This window comes from Amblyomma mixtum, chromosome 3, assembly GCF_055824585.1.
Source record: "Amblyomma mixtum isolate Tamu chromosome 3, ASM5582458v1, whole genome shotgun sequence".
NCBI lineage: Eukaryota > Metazoa > Arthropoda > Arachnida > Ixodida > Ixodidae > Amblyomma > Amblyomma mixtum.
The window spans coordinates 201,285,541-201,311,904 of NC_143014.1; the positions used below are offsets into that span (position 1 = coordinate 201,285,541).

General features: G+C 46.1%; 1 protein-coding gene and 1 long non-coding RNA gene across 3 annotated transcripts in view; one reads left to right on the forward strand and one right to left on the reverse strand.

The window, feature by feature from the left end:
- Window positions 1–538: 538 nt before the first annotated feature.
- On the reverse strand, window positions 539–8,090 carry LOC149353309 (uncharacterized). The gene is made up of 2 exons (XR_016290953.1): window positions 7,571–8,090; window positions 539–6,839 (listed from the first exon to the last, which is right to left on the reverse strand). It is a non-coding gene; the product is annotated as an uncharacterized LOC149353309 (long non-coding RNA).
- A 43-nt stretch (window positions 8,091–8,133) lies between these two features.
- The window catches only part of LOC149353310 (long-chain-fatty-acid--CoA ligase 1), a 117,728-nt gene continuing 99,497 nt past the window's right edge, over window positions 8,134–26,364 (forward strand). Inside the window, exons 1-2 of one of the 2 annotated variants that reach the window (XM_089582460.1) lie at window positions 8,134–8,326; window positions 9,853–9,941. In XM_089582460.1, coding sequence (XP_089438586.1) covers window positions 9,860–9,941 — 82 coding nt within the window. In that variant the 5' untranslated portion in view covers window positions 8,134–8,326; window positions 9,853–9,859. Of the gene's footprint in view, window positions 8,327–9,567; window positions 9,608–9,852; window positions 9,942–26,364 lie in introns of those variants that run through there. The other variant, XM_089582461.1, reaches the window with a different exon arrangement.

Here is a 26,364-nt window from a genome sequence, read left to right on the forward strand (position 1 = left end):
GAAATACCTATAAGTATGGCCTCAGAGATCAGGGCCATTTGGTAAACCTGCCAGAACACTGTTGCGTCGCCCAATCTTGGGGGCCATGAGTGAGCATTGTGAATCCCACCACACAAATGGATGCCGTCACGAAACTGAAGCCTCTATCTCATGCAGACCAGTACCAGCAAAATGCTGTGTGGTGTTGTAGAGAACGCTGTTTTTAAAACGGTCATCAAAGAAAACTATGAAAACTATGGTGTGCCTGATTCAAGCTTCATGCCCATTATACAGAAACTATTTGAGAACAAAAGAGCATATTCGAACCATTTCATATAATTTTGAAAGTGTGCTATTGAAGGCGTTCAGAGTATTGAATAACATGATGATTCGCTATAACAATTTTTTAAACGTTTGCTCACCCATAGTTTCATGGCATAGCATCACCGTCATTTCATCTAGCTACAGGCTTGGGCAGTATTGAAGATACATATATCTTCTATACTATTTTATGTATCGGTATTAGGTATCGCTTGCCAAGAATGAAAGAATCAGAGTATCCGTATCAAAAACATATATTTACTATACCGTGCATTTTAAAGATACAGTGAATGAAGGCACATTAATGAAGGCAGTGATAGCATAGCAGTAGAGCATCTGCCTCACGTGCAAGATGACCGGGTTCGAATTTCGGTGTTACGCAATTCTCCACCGGGTTAAAACAAAAAACCATGTCGATCGAATTGCACAACCAGGCCTGGTTGTGAAATTCGATCAACATGTTTTTTTGTTTTAACCCGGTGGAGAATTGCGTAACCGGTGACCAGAACCGACAACGCACTCCCTCACCAGAACAGGATTTGGCCGCGTTTGAGTTAATGGCATGATCGTAATATTGACATTTTTTCACGCAAGTCGAAGAGTTTCAAAATGAGTGATTGTGTCTTGTTTGTTTCCTTTTAACTCATCCTGAGGCATCTTTTGACACCACTCACTGTTAACCCTAGCCTTTCCATAAAAACACCATCAATTACTTCCTTTTCCAGGTCGTCACTAGTCTCCTCGCTTAGCTTTTTTATACTGTAAATGACCAGGTTATTTCTGCTGCCTGTTTCTTAAACAGAGGTTCCTAACTGTACTGAGCCGCTCCCGAAGTTCCAATATTGCCGATTCTATGTCTTTTACCTTCGTGGCTAAGACATTTAGGCTCTACAGCAGTTTCTCAATACCATCAATTACGAATGCTCAGTTAAATTGGAAAGTTTGTTCTCAATTATGTTTTCAGATGCCTGCAAGCCCTACATTGTCAAATTAATCTTGCTCTGGCCTTCTAGCAATTCCAATAGCATTTGTTTTTCAGTCGGGCCAGGATTTGCTTCAACATCGCTACAATGTCACGGATCCCCCGAGAACACTCGGGCCGAAAGAATGGACTAGGCGAAAGGTGTACCCCCACAGACGCACATTTAATACACCCTACATGACACAAACACTAGCACACAAAACTAATACAAAACACAAAGACTACCAATACACACGACCCGGGAACACCCAGTCAGCAACTAGCGTTCGGCGTTCGTGCTCATGGTTTGGTGCTGATGAAGCGTTGCATGGGTCCAGTCAGGGGCATCTAGGTAGCCGACGTCGAGGTGGCATTCGAAGTGCTCAGGCTGGCGTCGCCTCTTTAAAGGAGGCATTCAGAGGACTGGATTGGGAACAGTTGGGGATAAGAGTCAATGGAGAATGACTTAATGATCTGCGATTCACTGATGATATTGCCTTGCTAAGTCACTCAAGAGATGAATTGTACATCATCAATGACTTACCTAAAATATAACACGCAGAAAACCAAAGTAATGTTGAACTGTCTCGCAAGGGAACAGCAGTTCGCAGTTGGTAGCAGATGCTAGAATTGGTAGGGCAATATGTCTACTTAGGGCTGTAGTGACCACTGATCTGTATTATGGCAGGGAAATAACTAGAAGGAAAAGATTGGGGTGGAGCACATATGACAGGTTCTCTCAGATAATGAATGGCAGTTTACCAATATCCCTCAAGAGAAAAGTATACAACAGCTGTATCTTGCCGTTACTCACCTATGGGGCAGAAACGTGGAGGCTCACAAAAAGGGTTCAGCTTAAGTTAAGGACAACGCAGCGAGCTATGGAAAGGAAAATGATAGGTGTAATGGAGGTGGGCAGAGTGGGTGAGGGAACAAATGTGAGTTAATGACATCTTAGTCGAAATGAAGAAGAAGGAATGGGCTTGGGCAGGGCATGTAATGTGAAGGCGACATAACCGCTGGTCCTTAATGGTAACGGAGTGGATCCCAAGAGAAGGCAAGCATAGCAGGAGGCGGCGGAAAGTTAGGTGGGCAAATGAGATTAAGAAGTTTACGGGGATAAAGAAGCTGCAGCTGACAAGGGACACTTAATTGGAGAGACATGGGAGAGGCCTTTGCCTTGCATTACACACAGTCAGGCTGATGATGATAATCATGCAGAAGATAGACGGCGTGCTCATATACTTTTGTCGGCATTCTTGGCGATATGAAAGCCTCAGTTACCTTCCTTTCAGTGTTACCTCTTGCCTTTGCAAAGAACACTGTGTTTTCAAGGACAGGGCAGCAGCCATGCTTCTTGCACTTACTACAGTGCATTGCCAAATGGGCATACTCCCACATGGTAGGCGAATCTCAGCCTGCATTCCAATGTGTGTCCCCTTTGAAAACATCCCTTTCAGCGATACCTGATTGGCCAAAATGCCAGAAGCAGATGTGCATTCACTTCCGCCATTTGGGCCAATCAGTTGTCACCGAATGGAATTTTGAAAAAAGATGATGCGCAAAACAGACAACACAGGAGAAAGACAGGCGAAACACGCGCAACTTTGCAACTGTTTATCCACTTAAGCGAGTGAATAAAAGGCAAGAGCAGGCTTCAGCAAGCTGGCTATCCTACTTTGCTGATAAGCTCAGTTGCCGAAGCATTACTGAAAAAGGTGAAAAAGTAAGTGCAATAACAGTGCAAAAAACGATGTTACCAAACAGAAACTTGTGATAATTGCTTATGTTCATAAGATGGCACACAATCTGAAACATGTTGAGAGAAAGTTTAATGTTCCTGTAGTTTTTTCCACCCGCAAGAAGCTGTTCTCCTTGTGTGGCAAAATGGATCCCAACAAACTGAAAAAAGCAGAATGCCAGAAAAAGCATGTGATGCCGCTTGTAAAATGTGCAGTGGGCATAGTTTATCAGATCCCGCCAACGTGTGGGAAATCTTACATTGGCCAAACGGGCTGATGTATTAATTAATGATTGCCTTGCTGACCATAATCGCGCGTTAAAGAAAGGCTCGGGTACTCTTTTACCACGTAATTGTAAAGCCTGCGGGGAAAAAGAGAAAAAATTTCAGGCGAAGCTGAAGGAAACAAAAATTCTACGCAGGGGCAAAGACACCACAGCCCATGTAAGCACGCCCTGTCTTACAATTTACAAAAAAGAAGGTGTCTTTTTAGATATGTGCCGAGACACATTTTTTTCCTTGAGCCTTTTGTTATCTTTTTGTTTCTACTTGTGCGCATGTGTGGGTCCCTCTCTGGTTTTGCCTATATATTCACTCGCTCCCTAGGTGAATAAACAGTTGCACTTGTTTCGTCTGTCTTCCTCCTGCATTGTCTGTTTTGCACGTCTGTTTTCAAAACCATGCACCAACTAGCCCCCCCCAGCATGTATTACTGAATGGGATGTTTTTGAATGAGCCGCAAGTTGGAATACAGGTCCTCGTTGATGGTCATGAGGCATATTGTGTTTGCTGATGTCTTTTTTTTTAACTCTTTCAGCTATTAATCTTTTGGTCAACCTTGGGTACACCTCAGCAAGCTTACGAGAAGAGGTCTAAAATTTTTGGCCTTTAGCTGATGGAACGAAAGACAAGGGTTGTACCAAAAGAGTGTATTCATGCAAACATTTTCAACGTATTTGCCACTGATGTCAGTGCGTTTTTTCTTGTAACAGATTTATTTTTCCTAATATGCTTTGAAATCATTCCTTTGTGACTTTTGCAATTCACTGTTCCCAGTGGCAGTGGTCTCATTTGTGGAAATAAACAGTGGTCCTAGATGAATCTTCACTCCAAAGATGCTGTTGTAGCTCGAAAAGTCGATAGGTGGGCCTGAGACCACAGTGAAAATGGTACAGTATCTTTGTTCATTTTTGTTCTTTCAAGAATGCCGCTGTTGTCTTTGTACCATCTCCACTTTTTTCTCATATTTATAGTCAGTATGTGTATTTGGAAAAGCACCATGAAGCAGTTATGGTTCAAAAACGACGTAGAAACACCACTGTAAGCTTGACAAGACAGAACATTCATGTATTGCCAAAGTTCACAAAAATTGGACCTCGTTGCATAAATGGCATCAAAAACAGGCTTACTCGTTACCTGCCTGCAACTTTCTTGACGTTGTGGGAAACGTAATGCAGGTAATGCACAGAACACACTTGCTTCCTCTCTTCCTTGCTCTTCAAATGGTGTGTGTGTGTGTGTGTAGTTCTCATTTCTCCTCCTTCCTTCCTCCTTGCTTTTTCACGCAGTTTTTTTTAAAAGGAATATATAGCCACTAAATATTTTCTTGCATGTTTTCTTGTTTGAAACGATGCCTTAAGATATTAGTATATATGGATCACCCCGTGTATGCCAGGACTGCTAAATAATTTACAATCGAATTTCATCTTGGTGCTCTTTCGGTTCCAGTGGCTGGGAGATGGGATGGTTGTGACATCAAAGGTCTGCGTATGCCACATGCGCATAAAAAAAAACTGCAATATAATTGCTCCTTCTTTGTTTCCATTAAGTGCAATGCTAAAACCAGCCTGTCTCAAGAGCGATAGTGACTACAAATGAAGAAGCAGTGACCTATATTGACCTTTGATGTCATAGTGATCGTCTGGCTGTGTAAACTGTTCAAAAACAGCGCAAGAAAATAAATTGAATTTCAAATTATTTAGCAGTTGTAGCTAAATACCATGTGGTGATCCATGTATTCTAATATTGTGTGCTTCACTACAGAGAAAACAACATGCAACTAAAACTAGGTGTCATTTCCAAAAGTGAGTGACAGTATGACATTCACTGCGACCTCCCTTTATCCTTGTTTAACCATGTTAGGACCTTGTTCATAATTCATCAACCTTTTCATGCAGTTCAGATGATAGTAACTGCATGAAGCTTATCTATGTAATAAGGTACACTACCTGTGCAATATATGACACAACTCGGATTGGCACCTACAAAATGTGCCATCTTCTGTCAGGAGCATGTTTGCAATTCGTAACAGTGGGAGAAAGCTAAGCTGGTAGCACAAGCGGCCACTTCAGTGAGAATGAAGCAATTAATGAACTCATTGACACCGCGCCTGGCCTCTTCTTTTTTTTTAAATGCATATAATTTCGTGTATGTAGAATTGCTAGCAAAATTAGCAGAGCTCAAAATGGGACTAAGAGCCTTTGCAAGTTTGTCCAGTGTTACACTATGTGTATGACCCTTTTAATTGTTGAGGACTGGAAGTGATTTCCTCACTAAATTCCCTTGAGATATAGTTTCATGCATCTACATTTCGAGCAATCTATCCCGAGTCAACATACACTGCAGCTGGGTGCAACACTAATGAGGTGTATACTTCAGTGTTTGCCATTCAGCAACTTTGTACACCACAGCTGTCTGGAATATGAAATTGCACACACGAAAGCTCTGTTTTTAGATGGACAAGCTTATTATTAATCATTACACAACCTCACTTACACAGCTTTAGACTGGATATCTAAAAGCAATCTTTGTACAACGTGCAGTTATGAGCAGGTTTTATTGCTCTCTCAATGCATAGCAATCGTGAACTTCATGTTAACAGTAAATTATTTAAAGAGAAAGTGCACTTTTTAAAGTAATTTTAAAGAAAGCTGCATAACTACACACAACTTAAGCTTCAGTTATCACTGGACAACCAACTGATCTTAAAAGGGAAGCCGCCGCTATGGCTCATTGGTTATGGTGCTCGGCTTCTGACCCGAAAGACGCCAGTTGGATCTTGGCAGTGGCAGTCGCATTTCGATGGTGGTGAAATGCTACAGACCCATGTTCTGTGTGATGTCAGTGCACTTAAAGGAACCCCAGGTAGTCAATATTATCTGGAACCCTCTATTACAGCATCCCTCACAGCTTAAGTCGCTTTGGGACGTTAAACCCCATAAATCAGACAAAAATTAAAAGGACACTGAGGATAAATTAAAGTTGACCTGCTTTTCGACAGACTATGATATTTTAATGACAAAGGAACTGCTCTCGCCAAAAACTAAGCTTTAATAAGATGAAAAACACCAAAAGTCGAACTACAGGTGTTGTCATCACCAGCTGATTTTGCAAGTAAACTGCGTGCGTAAGCACCAAATTTTTGGGTGTGGATTGCAAAGGCTATGCAACATTGCCATTCACTTCAAAACAGCGGTAACCCGACCTCCTCAGTTCGGATATCATGAGTGTGACCATAGAGTATAAAGGAGGCTATGGTGTGACTCATGGGGCGGGGAAATTTTTAAATTCAAATTCCTCAGCCATAATTAGCGTTTGCCGGACAAACTTCAGCATATCAAAAAAAAAAAAACTCGAAAATACCAGAAGATTCTAAAACATTTGCATGACTGAACAAGATGAAAATAGCCCAAGTTGTGGGAAGTGGACAATAGTGGCTTCACCCCGACAACACACCAGCACACAAAGCTGCCTGTGTGTGAACCAAAAACAGCATTACCTAGAATATTTACCTCTACCATTCACATCACCTTGTTCTTCACAACTTCTTTCTGTTCCCTGAAAGAAGAAAGTCCACAGGGTAAACTATTCTGTGGTCGTGAAAGAGGTAGAGAGAAAAAAAGGTGCAGCCACTGAAAGACCCCACTTCTCGCAAGAATTTCTGGACTGGTTCAAAAAAGTGAAAAACAAATTTCACAGCAGAGCATTGGATCAAATGGGCGTTACCTTGAAGGAGATTAAATGTGGGGCACCGCAAACTAATTACACAATTTTTTTTTATACCAAATCTCTCCTTTTAAAACAAAATGTTTAGTTCATTTCGGCCATATATTTGTTCACAGTATAAAGGACGATTTTGTGACAGAGGTGACAAGATGCACAACAAAAGAAGCACTAAAAAAAAACATATCTCTATATGCGGCTCACAAAGTCATAATTTCACACATTTGTAAAATCATGCGTAAAGTTCGTAAAGTTAGTCATGTATTTCATGCAGTCACCGTGGTGAAAAATGCTACTTATTCAAGTCCGAGTTCCTCAACTATAACAACTGCTGTACAATGTTGAGCAAGTGGAAAAATAGATGTGAGAGTAAACTGTTACACTTGAAGAGAGAAATATAAAATGAATATGGTTTTATTTTCCTGCATTAAACATCCCAAGCGGCAGACATCGTTGCTTCTCAAATGGCGTGTAAAATTACTCACCGGCATAAAATAGATTACCTGCGTTATCGAAAAGCACGACAAGCTGCCATCGAAAAGCATGAAAGCGAATAAATTACTCACCTTGAATTAAGCTTGTCCAAACGGCACTGTGATGGTCATCGCAAGCGGCAGACATCGTTGCTTCCGAACTGGTGGGCATCGATACGCCCTAAGCTTGCCCAAACGGCACACATCGTCGCTCCTGATAATCACCGCCTCACCGGCGTTAAATAAATTTACCTGCGTTGTCGAAAAGCTGGACAACTTGTTATCCTAAAGGCACGAAAACCGGAAGGCGGCAGGGCGCCGCCATTTGCAATTACCAGCGTCGCATTTTCTTGCCTGAGTTGTCGTAGCAACAGCTGCTCCGCGCGCGCGTTGGCGTAGGCAACATTGGCGTGTTCATAGTTGTCATGGCAACAGGTCCTCCGCGCGCGCGTTGGTGTGGGCAACATTGCGTTTGTCTGTAGCGGCTAGCAAACGGAAACACGCGGCCCGGTGCGCACGCACGCGACTTTACACGACCGGCCACCTCTTCCCCCTTGGTCTCTACGCGTCGCCCTCCTTTCTCTCGTTCCCTATCACTTTTCCCTCTCGCGCAATGCTGCTTTCTTTCTCCGTCGTTAGCTGTACAGCGCCCTCTCCGTGTGTACGATAGCGTGGCTGCTGCCAGTATAACCGCACGCGACCCAAGACGCGGTCGCGAGAAGACAACACTCTCGACTCGTCGCGGAGCTGCGCCTGTTGCTTTTGCTGAGCGCTGCCCAACTCTGCCGCTGCTTTGACGTTCTGTGACTCTCGTCCGTGATCTGCCGCTCTGAGCTGCGCGACCGAAATGTGAGTACTTATAAGACTCCATGTACTGTCAGTATACTTAATTCATCGCCGGGGCTGCCCGAAAGCCGCGAACAATAAATAAAACAAATAGTGCGCTTAGTTGAGGCAGCAGATTAAGTTTCACAACTGAGGTCGTTTACTTATGCTCGCGGATGTATGTACTCTCCCGATAAAAAAGAAATGCGAACAGCGGAGTGCCAGACGCTGCGCTGTTCGAATTTCTTTTTATTACCCCTGCAGGTATGTCCACGGAAGAGACAGAGAAGAAAAAAATGATTGAGTGCTTACATGCCACAGTTACGTCCGTGCTATGAATCGCGCCGTAGTTAAATACTCCTGGTAATTCTTGGCCACGTGCGGTCGTTTAACGTTCCTCTAAATCTTAGCACACCGATGCATTCCATTCCGCCTCCATAGAAATGAGACCGGCATCGCACGCGCGACCTCACGCTCAGTAGCAAAACGTCACAGCCAGTGGGTTACCGCCTAGAGAGTTTACATTTGCTTGTCAAATCGCTCTCCTTTGAAAATTTTGTCAGCAAAATAGTAATAGATCGTTTTCTTTCTCAGTAAACTGGCCCGGAGCACCCAATTTGTCGCTTTTCGCCTCGAATTATTATTTATGTGTGTGTGTGTGTGATTCTCTTAACGAACCCTTGACAGAGTCGTCAAAGAGAGCTTCACAACTCGTCCATTTCTCCCTTCCTCGTAATTTCCGCCCACAGCGTCGTAAACTTCCTTTTCCTCTTGTCGCCGAAAGAGTGAGGCGGCGTGGATTTTGATTGCTTCTCAGCCAACCGGGCGTGCAAAGAAAAAACTGGGCAGATTTCTCAAATCTTCACGGAGTGGGCTAAGCGGACAGGAGACGGTTGAGTTCAAACAGACTGCTGAGTTCCGCCTTTCAGTCCGCGGACGAGGTGTCATAGGCCGCACAAACGAGGTTATTGGATGTTGCTGAGTCACTCGACGCTCAGTCCCGTGGCAGAAACGACGGTTCCGCCTGCCGTCAATCTCTGTCTCTCTCTCTCTCTCTCTCTCAGTCGTGCGGCATCTCTTGTGGGTTATGCTACGCCTCTTAATGCGAAGTGCCACCATTGGTCGGGCTCCCCTCGTGTACGAGAATGGAGGAGAGCGCATTCGTGACGCCAGCGTCAGGAAAGATGATGCAAGAGATGCAGCATATCGACTCGCGATTGGCCGATGATGTCGGGCGTTACCTGTGCGGCGCCCGCGCTGCACGTTCCAGTGTGCCAGCAGCGCCGAGAAGGAGACGACCTGCAGGTAAAGAAGCTGCGCCGTCACGGGAAGCATTTCAGGTCCCCTTTGAATGTGTCATAACGAGAACCCTGGAGCCCTGTAGGTGCGTTCAGTTTAATATTAATCGGCGACCATCTTAATTTAAACTACGGCTCCTCGGACATTTGTTTCAATAAAGCACTGCGGCAAAGGAAAACCAGAATACACGGGTGAATAGTTCATTACTTCATTTTGCTCATGTGCGGTTATATTTTTCTCTCCCTAAACAGAGCTGCAATGGCTGACACTGGCGCGAGACAAAAGCAGGAGAGGGACGACAAAGCTGGGGCCCGGGAGACCACGGAAGTCGCCAAAAAAAGTGAGCATCCGCGGTGTACTTTATTTTCCTGCTTTTTCTGTACTTTATTTTTCTCTGAGCACCATCGTTGACGCATGTGAATGACTGATACAGTGCACAGCCTTGAGGGTTAGTTGGGGGACGTGCAAATTCGGTGTCGCTTTCAGGGAGAGAATGGAAATTCTCATTCGGAATGGATGTGGGTGAAGCTAATACGCGCTCGAAATTTCTTGCAGCGCGCACCAATTTTCAGCCAACATTATTTTTTTTTTCATTTATATAGGTCTCTCATTAGGCCTTCCGTTTTTCTTTTTTAGATAAAAGCATTTTCCACAATGTTACTGGTGCACTAAAACATTGCAAGAAGAGCAAAGGAGGAACCACATTGAGCACCCTCTCAAGCAAAATAGTCTGAATACGTTGTTTGCGCTCAGCGCTTATTGTTACCTTGAAAACCGCTATTTCGACAGCATAATTTTATATTGCGTTTTATAGCAAACGAGTACCGTTGTTTTTCAATTAAGTTCCCGAAGCACCGGTATCAAGGCTACACACGTGAAGTGAGTGCGCCGGAATGCGAATGGCACTCCTTTGAAAGTAACATTAAATTTGCAGGTGGCCCGTTTGACAAGAGTTTAAATCTTGGGTGAGAGCTGTCATCTTCTTGAATCTTATAGAATGTTGAATCAGAGCTAGCAAACTTCACCGGCACAGCCTTCTCTACCCAATAACAATAGCTCTTAAAATGTTTCTCGCGCATTTTACAACGTTGCAGTGTGCAGCGACCTCTCTATGTATGTCGCGTCATTCACTACGCTTCAACGATTTCTTCTTTGTGACCAGGTGGTAGTTTTTACACGCTCGCGCCGCCTGCAGACTCCCTCTTCTTTTCATTGATATTTTCTTTTTCATTACTGACTCCGATGTAACCTCACTAGAAAATGGCAACGCGGCTTTGAGATCCATAAATTAAAATGCATATGCCTTGGAGGTTCATACATAAAGAAAGAATTCGTAATTGTTAATTCTGTAAAAGCTGCGGTGGCGCAAAAATTTATGGAGAAATTAAATGTGCAAAGTAAATATTTGCGAACAACTGTGGTTGTGGTGTTACTTGTTCACGAATCACCGTATCGACTGTTTTTATTTGCCGCCGCCGCCTACTAGAACCCTGGGCCGTGAATTCACAAGCGTTCACGTTTCTGGTCCGGGAGGAACCAACCTCACAGTGCAACAGCGAAGCAAAGTATTTGCGACTCTAGCTCTTTCCAGACCTGTAATAATAACAGTGCTTTGGGCAGTACAGTGAGAATTCTTCCGTATGGGGGTCAATAAAATGAGCCGCGTAGGCTTTTGCAAAGGCCAGAAGAACTTACTGTGTACGGGAAGCGTAGCGGAAGTCTAAATACGGCACTCACGCGCAAACAGAACGGCATGGCAACGCGGTGTTCCGGAATATCAGCGTGCCAGAGTTGAAAATTGAGGTCCTGCGACAGTGTCCACCTATTTGAAAGAGCGTGAAACGTGTGCCAAGTGCCGGGCCCTAAAAATTCAGGGGGCACTTTGACTGTCTAAAGTGGGTAGAGGCGAAAGCGTTTTCCGCATCACTTTGCCTGCTTCTGTAGCACTGGTGGCGTCACATGTAATTGAGTAGTAATTACTAAGTGATGACAAATCACTAATTAATGATTAATTACTTATTAGTGTCTGAATACTAATTAACTGCTGATTAATGACGCTTAAGCTTCGCCTTTAGGAGTGGAACGCGACAGCGTGTTGAAGCGCTGCCAGGGAGTCCACGGAACGCCACTACCCGTTCGGCGCGACGCTTTGCCGTTTGAACGCAACGCTTTTTGAGGAAAGAAAATGGCGCAGTAATTCTCTGTCATCTCGGTGGACACCTGAACCGCACCGTAGAGGAAGGGAGGAATTGGGAGTGAAAGAAGAAAGACAAAGATGGCCCGTAATGAAGAAAATGAAAATTGTATTTGAGGAAAGGAAATTACGCAGTAACTGTCTCACATATCTCGGTGGAAACCCGTGAAAATTCAGGGGGGGTGCACTTTTTTTACCTAAAGTGCGGTCACTGATGTGTGGTTAAGATGTTAAGCTTCGCCTCTCAGAGCGGAACGCGACAGCGTCTTGCAACGCTGCCAGGGTGTCCATAGAACGCCATCGCCCATTCGGTTCTACGCCTCGCTCGTCGGTAAATTGGTTTTTGAGGAAAGGAAGTGTATCAGTCTCTCATATCTCGGTGGACACCTAAACCTCGCCGGAAGGGAAGGGAGGAGAATGGCAGTGAGCGAAGACACCGTATTCACTAGACGCGCCTTTGTTCATTCCAAACCACCGAGCTGGCATGGCGGAGTGGATAGCATGCTCGTCTCGCACTCCGAAGACCGGGGTTCGATTCCCGAGCTCGAGTAATTTCCTACTCGGTTTTATTGATTTATATGGCCTGACTAGAAAAGATAATTAGGCTAATTGGGTAATTAAGCAATTAACTAAGCTCAATCCCATTTACTTGGAGCATCACTATATGATCCCTTCAATTGGTTGCATGGTTACTAGCCAAAGTACAATTGGCCCCGTTTGAAATTGGCGCACTGTGACGTCACGACCGTTTCGACCAACTGAAAAGCGTGACATTTCTGTCGACAACTGCTGCTTACAACGATGAGACATTAAAGGCTTTCGCCTTAATATATTTATTCAGTATCTTCCTTGAACCTCCCGACCGATTGCTCGCGCCGACGGGCGGTCTCTTTCTTCATTAAGCTGGCAAAAGCTTTGTACTACATTTTTCTCGTGGGTCCCATTCTCACCAGTTCCTCCTTTCCTTTTATTCGCAGCAGCTATCAAAGAGCCAGCACTGTGCAAGGTAAAAGTCGGTCGCACATAGCGCCGTAGTTCGACCGTGTACCGGCGACCGCGGCAGGGCCGAAATCAATCGCTCGCGTTTCTCGGCGGCATTGAGGTGCATGGCGCGACTAGGAGCGTGGTAGGTGAGTCGATTCTCTCGGGGGTCGCCAAGGCGGAGGACATTTGGCTTTTGCTTCCGCCCGGCGAGAAAGAAAGACGCGCGGCGCGCTGTCCCAGAAGACCTCGCTCAGCTCGAGGTCTTATTCTTAAGCACAGCACGTGCAGTCGCAATGACACGCTGCCCGCCCAGAGGAAAAGGACATCCGTCGGTGATTGTGCCTGCCTGACCGCATCGCATGGTCATATGCCGGCACGCTGTGAAGGCCCTCGTACACATATGAACCTAGAAGACCGAACTGAACTTCAGCGATGCTCGCATTTCTCTTTTCTCCCGTTACGGCTTATTTCGGTCGGTCGGGCAGCGATACCGTACTGAATGCCTCGAAATGGCCTGCTGGAACTGTTACTTCCCTCGGGTGATTACGCAGGGGATATATGAAGGCGAATCTCCATGGGCCCGTCCGAGGCGCACGAGCGCAGCGCCTACGCGTACCAGCGTACGCCGGAGCCGGTCTGCGCATGCGCGAGGCGCAGACCCGAGCTGGCGCTGGCGCTTGGCTATAGTGAACTAGAATACTATTCTAGTTCACTATACGCTTGGCAAATATCTGTCCATGTCAGATATTCGCGCCGGCGCCGGAAGTGGCTCGCTGGTTTGCGGTCGGTGTAACCAATCAGAGAACGCAGTTCTCTCGCCATCCTGTAGGGCCCTTCGCGCCGTTTTATTCGCTGAGCTGAGCTAAACGCGAGTACCAGCGACAGGAGGCGACAGGCCATCGAGTTGCATATGTTTTCCGACACTTGTCCTGGCGCGGCGCTGGGCGCGTAGCCGCTGCGCTCGTGCTCCTCGAATGTGTCCATGGAGGTGCACCTTAAGTGAGTTTATTGCCTTCGGCCACTCTGCCGGCCCAGTTGTGTCTCATATAATTAGAAAACTTCCTGCATCATCACAAGTGTCACAGGTCTGGACGAGCAAGAGTACTGTCGCTAACATGACAGAGATGGGTCGGCTAAATCCAGAGTGCTAGTGCATTTGCGAAGCTGTTGCCCGAAGCTTGCCCGAAGTCGAAAACTTCTCGATAAAAGTGGATGCTCGTCAACAGATCAGAGCTAGAGAAAAAAAAAAGTGTTTCCCAAGAGAAACACCTTTTCTGGTTTCATATGAAGCGGGGTCTGCGTCCCGTGATGCGTGCAGGTGAGGAGAGTGATGAGATGATAGGGTGGCGAGTGAAATAAATAAGGGTATTTAGTTCCCGTCTTTTGCACGTCTTGCAAAATCGCTACCATGTGACTATTATGGCAACTACGACCTTTTCGCTTGTCGAAACTTGTAATGGAACACGTTCGCATTGTGGCACAGGCAGTCGTTGGTTGGGTTCAGGGGCCCCGTAATGAAATGTTCTTCAAGATTATGTCAAAAGAATATAAAGACGCTACCTAAAAGAAGAGAGAAAGGAAGCACATGGCAACTTGCTGCACGTCAGCCGCATAAAGGCCTCCGAGACAATGGGCCATGCGTTACTCATTGTATTTTGTTTAGATCATAGGAAAGGGCAAAATTTTACCACAAAAAACACGCCCACACACAAAGACAGGCAAACGGACTTAAATCAGGAGTAAAGGAAGGCCACGGCATACAAGTCGGCAAAGTGAGTGCGAGGGTGAGAATACATTCCAGGAAGGATTTATGTATACACAATTAAAAGAAAAGCGGAATATCAGAATTGCGCAGCGCAAATTCAGGAAATTCAGGAACAAATGAGGTGCTTCTCACAAATATTCATACATAAAAAGATGGCACTAATGAAAACGTAAATGCAATATATGGGGAAAATTAGAAGCGAACTTAGTCACGAGAGAAATTTTATAAGTGACGGGAAGATAACTGTATCATTTGTAAGTGCGTTTCGTTTTCTGACTGCTTATGGAAAGAATACCTAAATGTATCACGATAAAATCTATATTATTTTAAATGATTATATTGTTTTTGTGAGTGTTTCGTGCTCATGAAGAGGGCGAGCACTTATTTACATCAACTTTTAGTGTTCCACTCAAAAGCAGAAAAAGGAACTTCAGACGTCGAGAAACGGGCTCGGCTAGTGATAGAGGGAAGGCAAGATTAAGAAGATCGCTAGGAGAATCGTCTCTTCGATATGTATTACACAAAAATCGAACTGCCTTTCTTTGGGTACCCTCTATTTTCTTATTAGTTGTTTTAGGTTAGGGAACCAACAAATATTCTTGTACTCATGTGTAGAATGAACCAGTAGAGGGACAACTCGTTTTGAGGGAGGAAAGCACGAAGAGAGTTTTACCGTTAGAAAAGTAACGAACAGGAATGCGCGCTCGTTCGCTCACTTACTCTCTATTATTTTCTTCCGTGCATGCTGCACAGGAAAGCCGTTGTGTCACGTTGGGTAATCAAGCGTTTGCGCCTAATTACGACTCCTGCTTCGTGCCTGTAGCTTTCGGTTAAACAGAGTGCCAAACAATCTTTGACACTCAGGGTAATGCAGAACAACCGAGCTTTTTTTGATGACGCAAGTGCGAACTGTGAGCATGTAAAACAGGGCAATCACATGGTCAGTTAATAATGCCGACCTGCACGCGTTTTACGTATAATGTGTTTCGCAGGGGAAAAATAAAACTGCTCCGCAAAACGTCCGGACTGAATGACTTGATTTTGTGTTCAGGGATGCGTCAATGGTGTTATTGCTCCTTCGTGAGTGGTCAAGTTACCTTTGATGATCAAGGAGGGTCCTCTCGCGTTCAGCGCCATATTTATCATACGTACACAGCTTCGATCCCCACCAAACCTTGGTGTCAGCAGCCTCGGAGATTGGTTGGTAAAGTGCGATTAAACGAAAGATTTTGAAACAATCAGAGTGTTTCGCTTAATTGGTGCCCTCGGAAGTTTTTCACCTCCACTTTCCCTCCTTCTCTACAAGGAAAGATAGGAAGACGAGACGTTCACTCTTTAAGTATACGGCGTTGCAGTCTTTCAGTTTCATGCACCCGCTTGAAAACATGTGCTAGTCCATATCGCGTTAACCCTGACTGTCCGTAATAAATGACGTTGATTAACGTTTTTTTTTTTTAATTTTGATACAATGAATAGCTTTTGTGCGGAGTCGTAGATCAATGGGTGGTCACGTGCGCTGTTGCATTTTTGAGAGGGATGGCCGGAACCTTGGCGTTTCGCTAAAAACATGCTCAATGCGGAGTCTGTGTTCTTAATACGGACTATAAGTTTCCCCGATCACAATATAGTTGTTGAGAGAACTGAGACAGACGCTCATTAAAATTTCCGCCACGTCCGAAGTCACATACGCAGTTTTCAGAAACGCACGCGTTTCAACCTTTAGGCACGCAGCCACTTCGTGGAAAGTTTCTGGGAAGTACGTAATTCTTACGAACTTGCCAAGCAGGATTATCTTTTTGAAAGGGCTAGAAGCTTCCAATATGTGTAGCGCATGGCCGGCTCAGTGGAAAGGATAAAAAAGAATAAGGGCATGAGCGAAAATTGCACCATTGCTATAGCGTTAGAGTGAGGCAGCGTCACGTAACTTTCGCTTTCACAACTCAAGTCAAGTCATCTTTATTTCAACATCACAAGGATGCTAGGGGCGCAGCCAAAAAGCCTATTAAAGGCTTGACGAGGGGCTGAGCCCCGTACAAAAACTTGGTAACTTCGGCGTAAGAGTTGACTATGCAATGAAATATATTTTTAACAGAAACAACAGGGCGAAATGGCACTTTCATATAATGTTTAACTAAAGACTGTAGAAAAGGGGACATACGATTGCGGCAAAGAAGAAAAAAAAAACTCAAGAGCAACGTCCTCCGCCTCGGCGCCGTTCCCTGAGAACAGATTTTGTGAACGGCTTATTTTTCGCGAGCTTAATATTTGGCGAATGCAAGTAAAGTCGCAGCATCAGAATATTTCGCGAGTGCTAAATTTCGCGAAGCAGAGATGATAGGCACCTTAGCTCTCCTTTTGCCCAAATTATTCGCGAGGCAAATTTTTTGCGACGCCCATGTGGTTCGCGAAAAACGCAAAGGTTAGGTCTCGTCGGAAGTTAAGTCGTTTACATTTATATGTATATACTGTACACGGCTTACGTTTCGCTGAGACCCAACCTAACCTAGCCAAAAGGCTATGGACAGAGGGCCTTTTGAAAGCTTCGCTTCTGTGGAGGCTTGCGTCTCACGTTGTTTGGATTGGTTCAAGTCTGATGCCCCCCCCACCCACCCATCTATCTATCCTACCTATATACGCACACTGTACTTGCCCAGAAGTATCGAACAATAAGGGAGTAATTACTCCCTAACAGAAAGCTACTGTACATTGATGCAACCGAATACATTGGGCTGACCGTCTCGGCAGTGCTCGTTTTGGCGACCTCGGAGTTTATTTCCGGTCTTTTTGTATGTATACAGAGTGCTTCAGCCAACGTGCGCCAAGAGCCTGATTTGATAATTATTAACGAAAAATTACTAAGACTGCATATATCTTTCTTCGATATGTAGGTTCCCGTTAAACACTTGTAAAGACTATACAGAGCCACTCATCTGGACACCGCGTTAGTGTTGACCCATGGATCACGCCAACCGTTTTTGCACAGCACACGAGTCATGTGTCGACTTGGTTCAGTTCGAGGCCAACGCCGCCAGTCTAGTCGTCGACACTGGGGCTGGGGTAATGCAAGGATTTTCTTCTTAATCTACTATACCTTCTCGCTTTTCGTCTTTGGCTCAAGAGTCGCCACGTCTCTGTTACCGCGCCGGGAACAGCCAGTTATGGTTTCGGACTATCGATAAGTATGTAGAAGAACCGAAAAAAAATTATTACTATACTTTACTGGCCCAGGTGAAATTCCTCGTGACTGCCATTTTCTACCTGCCCCGCCACCTCATTACACCCGCCAATTTTTGCGTGTGTGTGCTTGTGGTTAAATTTATGCACAGAGGAAGCAACGACGTTGTCACTGTGCACGGAATGCATGATGTGAGTGGCGCCGGTCGCGTCGCAGTGAGAACGCAACCCATTCGTCAGCCACGCAGGATATGTGTCTCAGTCCCGTCCGCAAAACAACATCCACGACAGGGAGCCGCCGAACAGGGCCGGAAAAGCGATTTCTCGTGTGTGTTTGCATAGTCGGCGGGTGGTACTGGGTGGTAGTCGCATAGTCGGCGGGTGGCGGGTGGCTGGGTGGTACTAAGAGAAGACGCCAGCCCAACTGCACAGCTTGAAGCGACTGCGCGATAAAAAGTAGCCGCGACCAGTGACCGGCCGGAAGAGCGGCTGAAACATATGGCTCACGCAACGATAGGAGGTATCGCCAGCAGCTTCCATGGAGAGAACTCGGCCGGCTCCTCACACACTCAGTTCTCCCTTCTGTCCATCTGGACCGCGTAAGCCACGCCATTAAGCGGTAGATAAGGTTTTCCTCATTTTTGGAAGGAACGACTTCTTCCCTCTCGTTCATCCTTCGCGCCATCTCCATTTCGGAAAAAAAGACAGGGCGGCTGAAACGCCAGCTTCACATATCCGCCACGATGAGCGGAAAGGCAGAGTTTTTACCAACAGCTCCCATATATAAACCGAGTGTTATGAATTTGACTCGCCATTGGGAGCCCTTTTCCGTCTTTCGCGCGCTCATGAAAGCGCTCATGCGCTTTGACACGCAGAAAAGCAATGGGAAAGTCGACATTCTTTCTTCTTGCGCGTATTATTTCGCCGCCGGTATCCGCCAACGGTTATCTGCATCCTGCGGCGCCCTTTGTTTGTGCTCCACGCGCTGAGAGGGCTGCGTCCGTTCAACGTCACCTTCCTTGTAGGAGATCCTTTATTTTTCATGCAAGTGGTCCCGTCCTCGTGTCAACGCAGTGCGGCTATCGGCACTGGAACGCTCTGAAATTTTGGTAGCGGAATTTTGCTGCGGACGTCGCCTTTCTGGCGGTTGCATTAGCCTATACACACTGCTGAATCGTTGCTCTCGGGGACGAGTACAGGCCTCGCGCTGTGTGCCGCAATAGTTTCAAAGTAAGAGGAACGTCTTACTTGCTGCAATCTGACCGATTTCGTTCTGGAAGATTTGGTGGGGTGCTTCTGCATGTAGAAGGGAGATACTTAAAAGAAAAGCAAAATGTACTCAGTGCGTCGCTCCGCAACGCACGAAATGTAAAACGCTCGTGACGAATGTCAGCTGTCGGGATCGTCAGCTCTACGTTGAAAGGAGTAGAGGCGCCAAATTTTAAAAGGATACAGACAAAATGTCGAATGAAAGAAAACGGAATGGTTTCTTTCATGGGCGTAAGCAGATGTCTTCCAGCACGTTGAGTGGAACGTGTTTAATGTCATTGTTAATGTTGCCCGAGGAGCCGCTCGGCATTTCCACCCATATCGTGTGATGTCAGGGTGCACTTGCTCTAATTAATGTGACGTCACCGAACTCAGTGGTTGTTCAGTGGTTGTCCTATGGAATGTGGTAGTCCAGGCTGGCCGGCTGACCGTGACGTCAGTGAGCACTTCAGCGCAGGAGCCGACCGAGACCGTTACTGGCAGTACAAAATCGTTTGAAATGAAGTATTATCTCTGAGCGCTGGTGGTTTGAGCTAATTTTCATTATTACTAGGCCAGTAGGCCTTTTTCAAGGCAGAAAAAAAAACGGACACCCAAAAACCCCTTTAAGGCAGCTCACCGAATCCCGCTTCTTGTTTTACTTCCACAAGGAGGCGTACAGGCAAGTATCAATGGCAGGCAGTGCCTAGAACGTATTTTTCGTTCCTATTTTAAAACATGAGCAATCGCGTTTTATCGACGTCGAGAACATATCGCGAGCGGCATCAACGTGACGCATGAAAGGGTTTCACTGATACGGAGCCCTCCTGACCTACGTCACCGGCGCACGTATACTGGCTTGGTGGGCAAAACATTCGGCTGCCGTTAGCGCGGCTCAGCAGGGGCGTGACGCGCATGAGCCCCTCTGATGGTACAAGGAAACGCGGCGGGCAGACTCGCCAGGGTATGCATGCGAAGCACGTTTTTGAATCCGCGCGAGCAACTGTGCACTGCTGTGCTTCCCCACCTGTGACGCATTACTGCTGCCCCAACTCACAGAAAGCGAAACTACCGCGCTGATGTCGCGCGTCATTAAGCCACCAAAGGCGCACAGGGGAATAAATATATCGTGTTCCAGGGTTATGATGCTGTACGCGACGCTGGTGGCGAAAAAAAAGAAATATGATCCGTAAATTTGATGTCTAATCTTTTGTAAAATAGCCCGAACAACGTCGGACAAGAACAAGGACACGAGACGAGCGCTGACTCTCAATTAAGGTTTTATTAGCAACACCTGGTGCTTGTAAAGGAAAAAAACACACACAAAGTACATCACATGTTACACTAAAAATCGATAAAACATGAGGCAGAGAAGCACGCGACGCTCAAAGGCCACCAAGAAAAGCTATCTCTTGGTCACTCAGAGTGACTGACGGTTTGCTGACACACTTTGGCTCTTGACTGATGTGGAAGGCTTCCATTACTTCTCGCGTGGCCTGATCACAGTGCGTGTAAAGATTCTTTGTGCTACGCCACATGTGGCTGTGCATTTTTTCTTCTTCTTTTTCATTACCTCACAATTTTTACAGTGGCTTACAAAGTACGAAAATTTCTTGTGGTTGTCTAGATTATTTCTGTGCTCCTGCAACCTTTCATTTAAGCAACATCCCGTCTGCCCGATGTACCGGGCTCCGCAGGAGAGTGGAATTCCGTACACAACCCCTTTGCGACAGGCGACGAACTTGTCTCTGTGCGCGGGGCCACAACCTTTCCTTTTTTCCGATGGTTCCCTCTTCCTTTGGATTGCCGTACATAACTGCTTTAGTTTCATGGGAGCTGATATAGCTACATTTACTTCATATCGGCTTGCCACATTTTTTAGCCCATGGGTGATGTGATATAGGTAAGGAAGAACAGGAACTTTTTCTTTTAAATTTTTTTATTTTTGGTTGTCACGGGTTTGCTGAGTCTCGGAGAAGAGCACGTGGCAACAGCATGTGTCTCTCTTTCTGCATCGAGGCCTTTCATCCCTGTGCGTCAGTGACCCATTAAGGATTCTGAATTCCGCTGCGCTCGTTCCTTTCCGGAAGGATCGCAGCCCAGGAAGCCGTGTAGCCTTCAGTATCGACGTCAAAGTCTTGTATTACAGTGTACTGTATGCCAAACGGTTGGAACGTGTAAAAATGTGTATTACAGAAGATAATGAAGAGCTAGCCTTCGTCACGAAGTGTGGTCTGACAGTTGAAAGTTTCCTAGAGCTACCCCGGTTTTACCTGTGTTCGACTGTCGTGGGTTGGCAGAGCAAACTTTATTCACAGAAGGCAGGAGTGTGTATCGTGTCAAGCGTCGCCCCGGTCCTTAGCGAAATTTTTCTCATGTACGTGGATAGGGACCTGGAGAGGGAACTATCGGGAGTGCGCTATAAGACCGTCAGGTATGTGGACGACTACCTGGTGTTTACAGAGCGCGATCGCTTAGAAGCGCACATGGCTGACATTTTGGAGGTATTCAGAAAATGTGGTGCAGGGCTGGAATTCACTTTAGAGGCACCATCTGACGATGAGTTGCAGTTCTTGCATTTGCGTTTGCGGTTCGGTCTTGGTCATGTCTGCTAGAAATACAACCCTATAGATCAACAAAACCGCTCCTTAGTTCCCTATTTAGTCATTCAAAAATTGTTAAAAACGGCATTGTCAGTTCCGGCCTTCGGAATTCTATGACAAAATCCTGTCACCATGTTGCTGTTCTTCCTTACCTACAACGCATCACCCATGGGCTGAAAAATGTGGCAAGCCGATATGAAGCAAATGTAGCTATATCACCTCCCATCAAACTAAAGCTGTTATGTCCGGCAATCCAAAGGGAGAGGGAACCGTGGGAAAAAAAGGAAAGGTTGTGGCACCGCGCGCAGAGACAAGTTCGTCTCTTGTCGCAAGAGGTTGTGTACGGAATTCCACTCTCCTGCGGAGCTAGGTACATCGGTCAGACGGGACGTTGCTTAAATAAAAGGTTGCAGGAGCGCAGAAATCATCTAGACAATAACAAGGAACTTTCATACTTGGTAAGCCATGTAGCTGTAAAAATTGTGAGGTAATGAAAAAGAAGAAGAAAAAATGCACAGCCATGTGGCGTAGCACAAAGATTCTTTACACGCACTGTGATCAGACCACGCGAGAAGTAATGGAAGCCTTCCATATCAGTCAAGAGCCAAAGTGTGTCAGCAAACTGTCAGTCACACTCAATGACAAAGAGATAGCTTTTCTTGGTGGCCTTTGAGCGTCGCGTGCTTTTCTGCCTCATGTATTGACGATTGTTAGTGTAACATGTGATGTGCTTTGTGCGTGTGTTTTTCCTTTATAAGCACCGGGTGTTGGTAATAAAACGGTAGTTTAGAGTCAGCGCTCGTCCCGTGTCCTTCTTGTTCTTGTCCGACGTTGTTCGCGTGGTTTTACAAAAGATGCATCTGTACCAACTTGCCCAACCGAACGTTCTACTTGATGTCTCTGCTTCTTTGAAGCCACACTTCGTTCGTAAGAAGAAAATGAGGCTGCACAGTTCGTCTTTAATTTTCATTTCACATTGACTAACTTTTCTAGGGGGAAAAAAGGACACAGCAATGGCTTCAGGGGAAGTTACTTGCTGTTCCCTTCGGCCTCCAGTGTGATGCTGCCTTTACGAGTAACCGACCGTAAAAGACTGCGAACTGCACGTTGCTGGGCGATGCGACCGATGATAGCGGTGTTCAAGAACGCCCCTTTTACCCAACCTGAACCCTTGATCAGCATTGACTACTCCTTTCGGTCTATTTGGGCAAATGTAAGCACTCCCTAGATTTTGTTAACTTGATTCGTGAAAGGTATATGCCAAGAAACTTGCTCTTGTTCCACTTCAACGCCGATTTAGTTCGTATAGCTTGCTTCGCAGGTGATGCCCTTGGTGGGAAATGAGCGCGGTGGGATGAATACCGCATGTTTCAGCTTTTACGGATATGCCTTCATGTGACTGAAACGTGTCGCAAGTCCATTATTCAGAAAGACATCACTGCCAATTGCGTGTCTAGTTATAAAAAAAAAAGTTATTAAAGCTATTTGTAGAGATCATGAGCTGCGTGTCTCAACCCTTCAACTCACAGTCACGGCCAGACTTATAGGGCGCTCGAGCGGTGCTCTCCGGAGCAAAGAAAGCGAAACTTTAAAAGTGATACTGGGTTCCACCGCAGACTATGCTTGCGTTCTATACAGCGTAGACACATATACATAAAAGCGGCATGGACACGAGCATTGGGTCTTTAGCAGATCAGCTGAGCTGAGAGTTCCCTACACATGAAAACCCTGTTAATTAGGATTTCACGGGACCGGAGAAAATGTCCAAATTAGCGAAACGTCTTAGCCTGAATTGACTTTTGCACACATGCTTTTGAATTTCTGAGGCGCGGAAAATACAACGGGTACTTCATACTTTGTAGCCACTTTTTTTAGCCTGTGAGACAAGGCATGCACATATGGCAAAACAACAGGTCTCTTATCTCTTTCACTCGCACTTGCAGGCTTCCCTTTCAAAACTTTCCGTCTTCAAAACTTTTTCCGCGACCGAGACCAGCGACGGGTTTGTGTATCCAGCGTCCTTCAGACTTGCAGCCTACAAATTAACGCTAACAGGCCTCAGCTATGTTCCGCTTAATCAGCTTGGAGTGTGCGGAGTTGTAAAGAAGCAAGCCCTTTTCGCTCCTTGTTTTGTACTGCCAGCAAATGTGAGGGCCAATTTCAATGTCTAAGTCAAGAAATTGGCGGCAGTTGCCAGAGGGGGTTTCATACGTGAATGAGAGACCTGGATGAGCTAGCTGGAATTCGATCAGCGTACTTTCCACCAAATCGTTCATTGCGCATCCCACTTCGGCACATATCAGAAAATCGTCAAAGTACCTATAGCACGCCGTGATGCCAAGCGGAAACAGTGTGTCACGTAGGACACGGTCGCCTCTGGCTAGAAAAATGTTGGACAGCACTGGCGCGATGTTGGAGCCAATGCATATCCCGTCCTTCTGCAAAAAGACCTCGCCACCAAACTGCAAGTACAGGGAAGAGAAATTGCGATTGGACAACAGCTTTTGTGGCAAACAGCTTTCGGGCTCCAGTCACACGTGCGGCCGACGCTGAGGTATAGGGCACTTCGTGCTCCATAGAGCAATGTGTGGTTGCGTTTCTCTTGAAGCATCTCGCATTAAAGTACCCTGCAGGGGAAAAAAAAAAAAGACAAGCGTTCTTGAACACGTGTGTCAGTAAGATTTTCCGTCAATGAATTTGTCTGCAACCTAACCACGCGCATCCTGCCACGTGAAAAAGAGAATTGACCTTGACTGTCTCTGATTCCCTCAAATCGATGAAGGCTAACGCTTGAGAGACGGTGAACGGTTACCTGTCACTAAGAGCTCATGAAAGCCCTTTCGCAACCATCGTAAAGCGACTGAAATCCGCACAAGTCTCCTTGTATTCCATAAGCCTCCATTGGGCCTCCTTTCAACCAGTCCGTCATGAACCAGCGATTGGCGTACCCGATGCCACCACAGAACTACGCGTGACTGAGCTTCCAAACGAACCTTTCCTCGAAGCGGTTTTCGTGGCAGTTATTTCTCGGCGAAAGCTCTCGTGCGGCAAAAAAGAAAAAGGAAAGAAACACGTGGAATCGCTTATCAGCGCAATGCCCCGCAGGGAGTTTCGCAAACTGCGAATGCTTCCAACAGACGCCATTAAGCCTTCCCCGATGTCAATAAAGCGTTACAGTGACCGGTCTTCGCGAGGAAAAAGAAACACGCGTGTGCCTGATTTACTTGCGCCCATTAGTCACAGCGCGTGTGAATAACCCTCGAGAACGCGAGGACCCAGCTTTTGCATTTAATGTTTGTCCATCATCTCCGATGCGCTGTCGTTTCTGGTCATTTTCTGAAGCTGCAAAAAGGCTAGCGAACACATATTTGGAGCGTATACTGTAAGGCCCCGCGCAAATGTTATGCTTGTCCTGCTAGACACCAGTGTGGTCAGTAACACGCTATACTGCAGGCGCTGTTTCGAATGTATAAAACATACGGACGGCTACGCGCCACTAACCAGCATTCAGCGCCAGAATACGCGTTGCCGATCAAGCGACGCGATGCGCTTCCCCGCGTTGTGTACCTTGTGGTCCCTTTTCGAGTCTCAGTTTCACAAGCACGAAACTCGGCGGATTCTGCGACCCGCTGAGCCCATGTCAAGCTAGGCACGCAAACTGAACTCAGAAAACTGCCGTTGAGATGAATGTCTCCGCTTTTGTGGTAAGCGCCGGTGTGGCTCCGGAAAATCTGTTCCCGTCCTCTTGTTTTGTGTGCCTTAGCGCTTTAAAAGGCCGGAAATAAGGTGAATTGTTTACGTAATGTCTTCTTGCAGAAATGAGTCAAAAGAAGCGTGACCGAGGCCCTAAAATTTATGTAAAGACACTTTGCGGCGACGTGAGAACTAGACTGAAATTGCAAAAATAATATTCATGGAGGGCGGAATTTTTTCCCGCGCAATCTGAAATTTTCATAGTTTTCATATTACTTGAATCTTGACTGAAGAGGCTGTGCCTTATTTAGCCCTTTTTTTTCTCTGGGATCTATTATTTTCAAAAATTCGATCTTAAGCGCTGAACAAAACTTGATTCAGTTGTCCTCAAAACATTTGGCTGCTAGCACGTGTAGCATGTAAACCAGTTCATTATCTATATGGTGTGAGGGACGTCCTATATACGCGCAGCCCTTCCTACATGATTTCTCCGCTTGTAGCCTTGCTCTCCGCTGAGCACGTCATTGGTCATAAGCGGTGCTGCAGCGCTCGCTGCTGTGTAGCGCTGCCACCGGCATGAAATTCCCACCAGGCCGAACATCGTCACTCTGACCGCCGGAGACGCCGCTGCCGCTCGAAACAGGATTTGCGCTGCGGCGACCGAAATAGCGAGAGATTTCGCTTGTTTGTGAAACAGCCTCTAGGAAAGGCCACGGTCTGAAGGAAAACGAGAATAGACCTCTGTGCGTCGATAATTTGCGACGATCGTAACCAGCTTTCCTAGGAGAAAGTGTATACGCGAACATCTTTCTCGCTGTATAGCTCAAACATTGCCGTCTTCTCGTCTGTACGCTTCTCGCAGTATACTTGTGCTAAAAGAAGAGTATACAGCTTAGCCATTCGTGTCGACGCTGCAGTTGGTGCCGGATAAACATTTCTGAGGTAGTTAGGCGAAGATGAGCTAGAACCGTTAACCGATTTCTCTTTGAAGACAATCAAAGTGCGACGAGCGGGCGGAGGAAAAAGTACTCCGCGCTTTTAGGTGATGCGCTGGTCGCATACGAACATGCGTCCACGCCTGCAGTTCATCCGCGTCAATCTG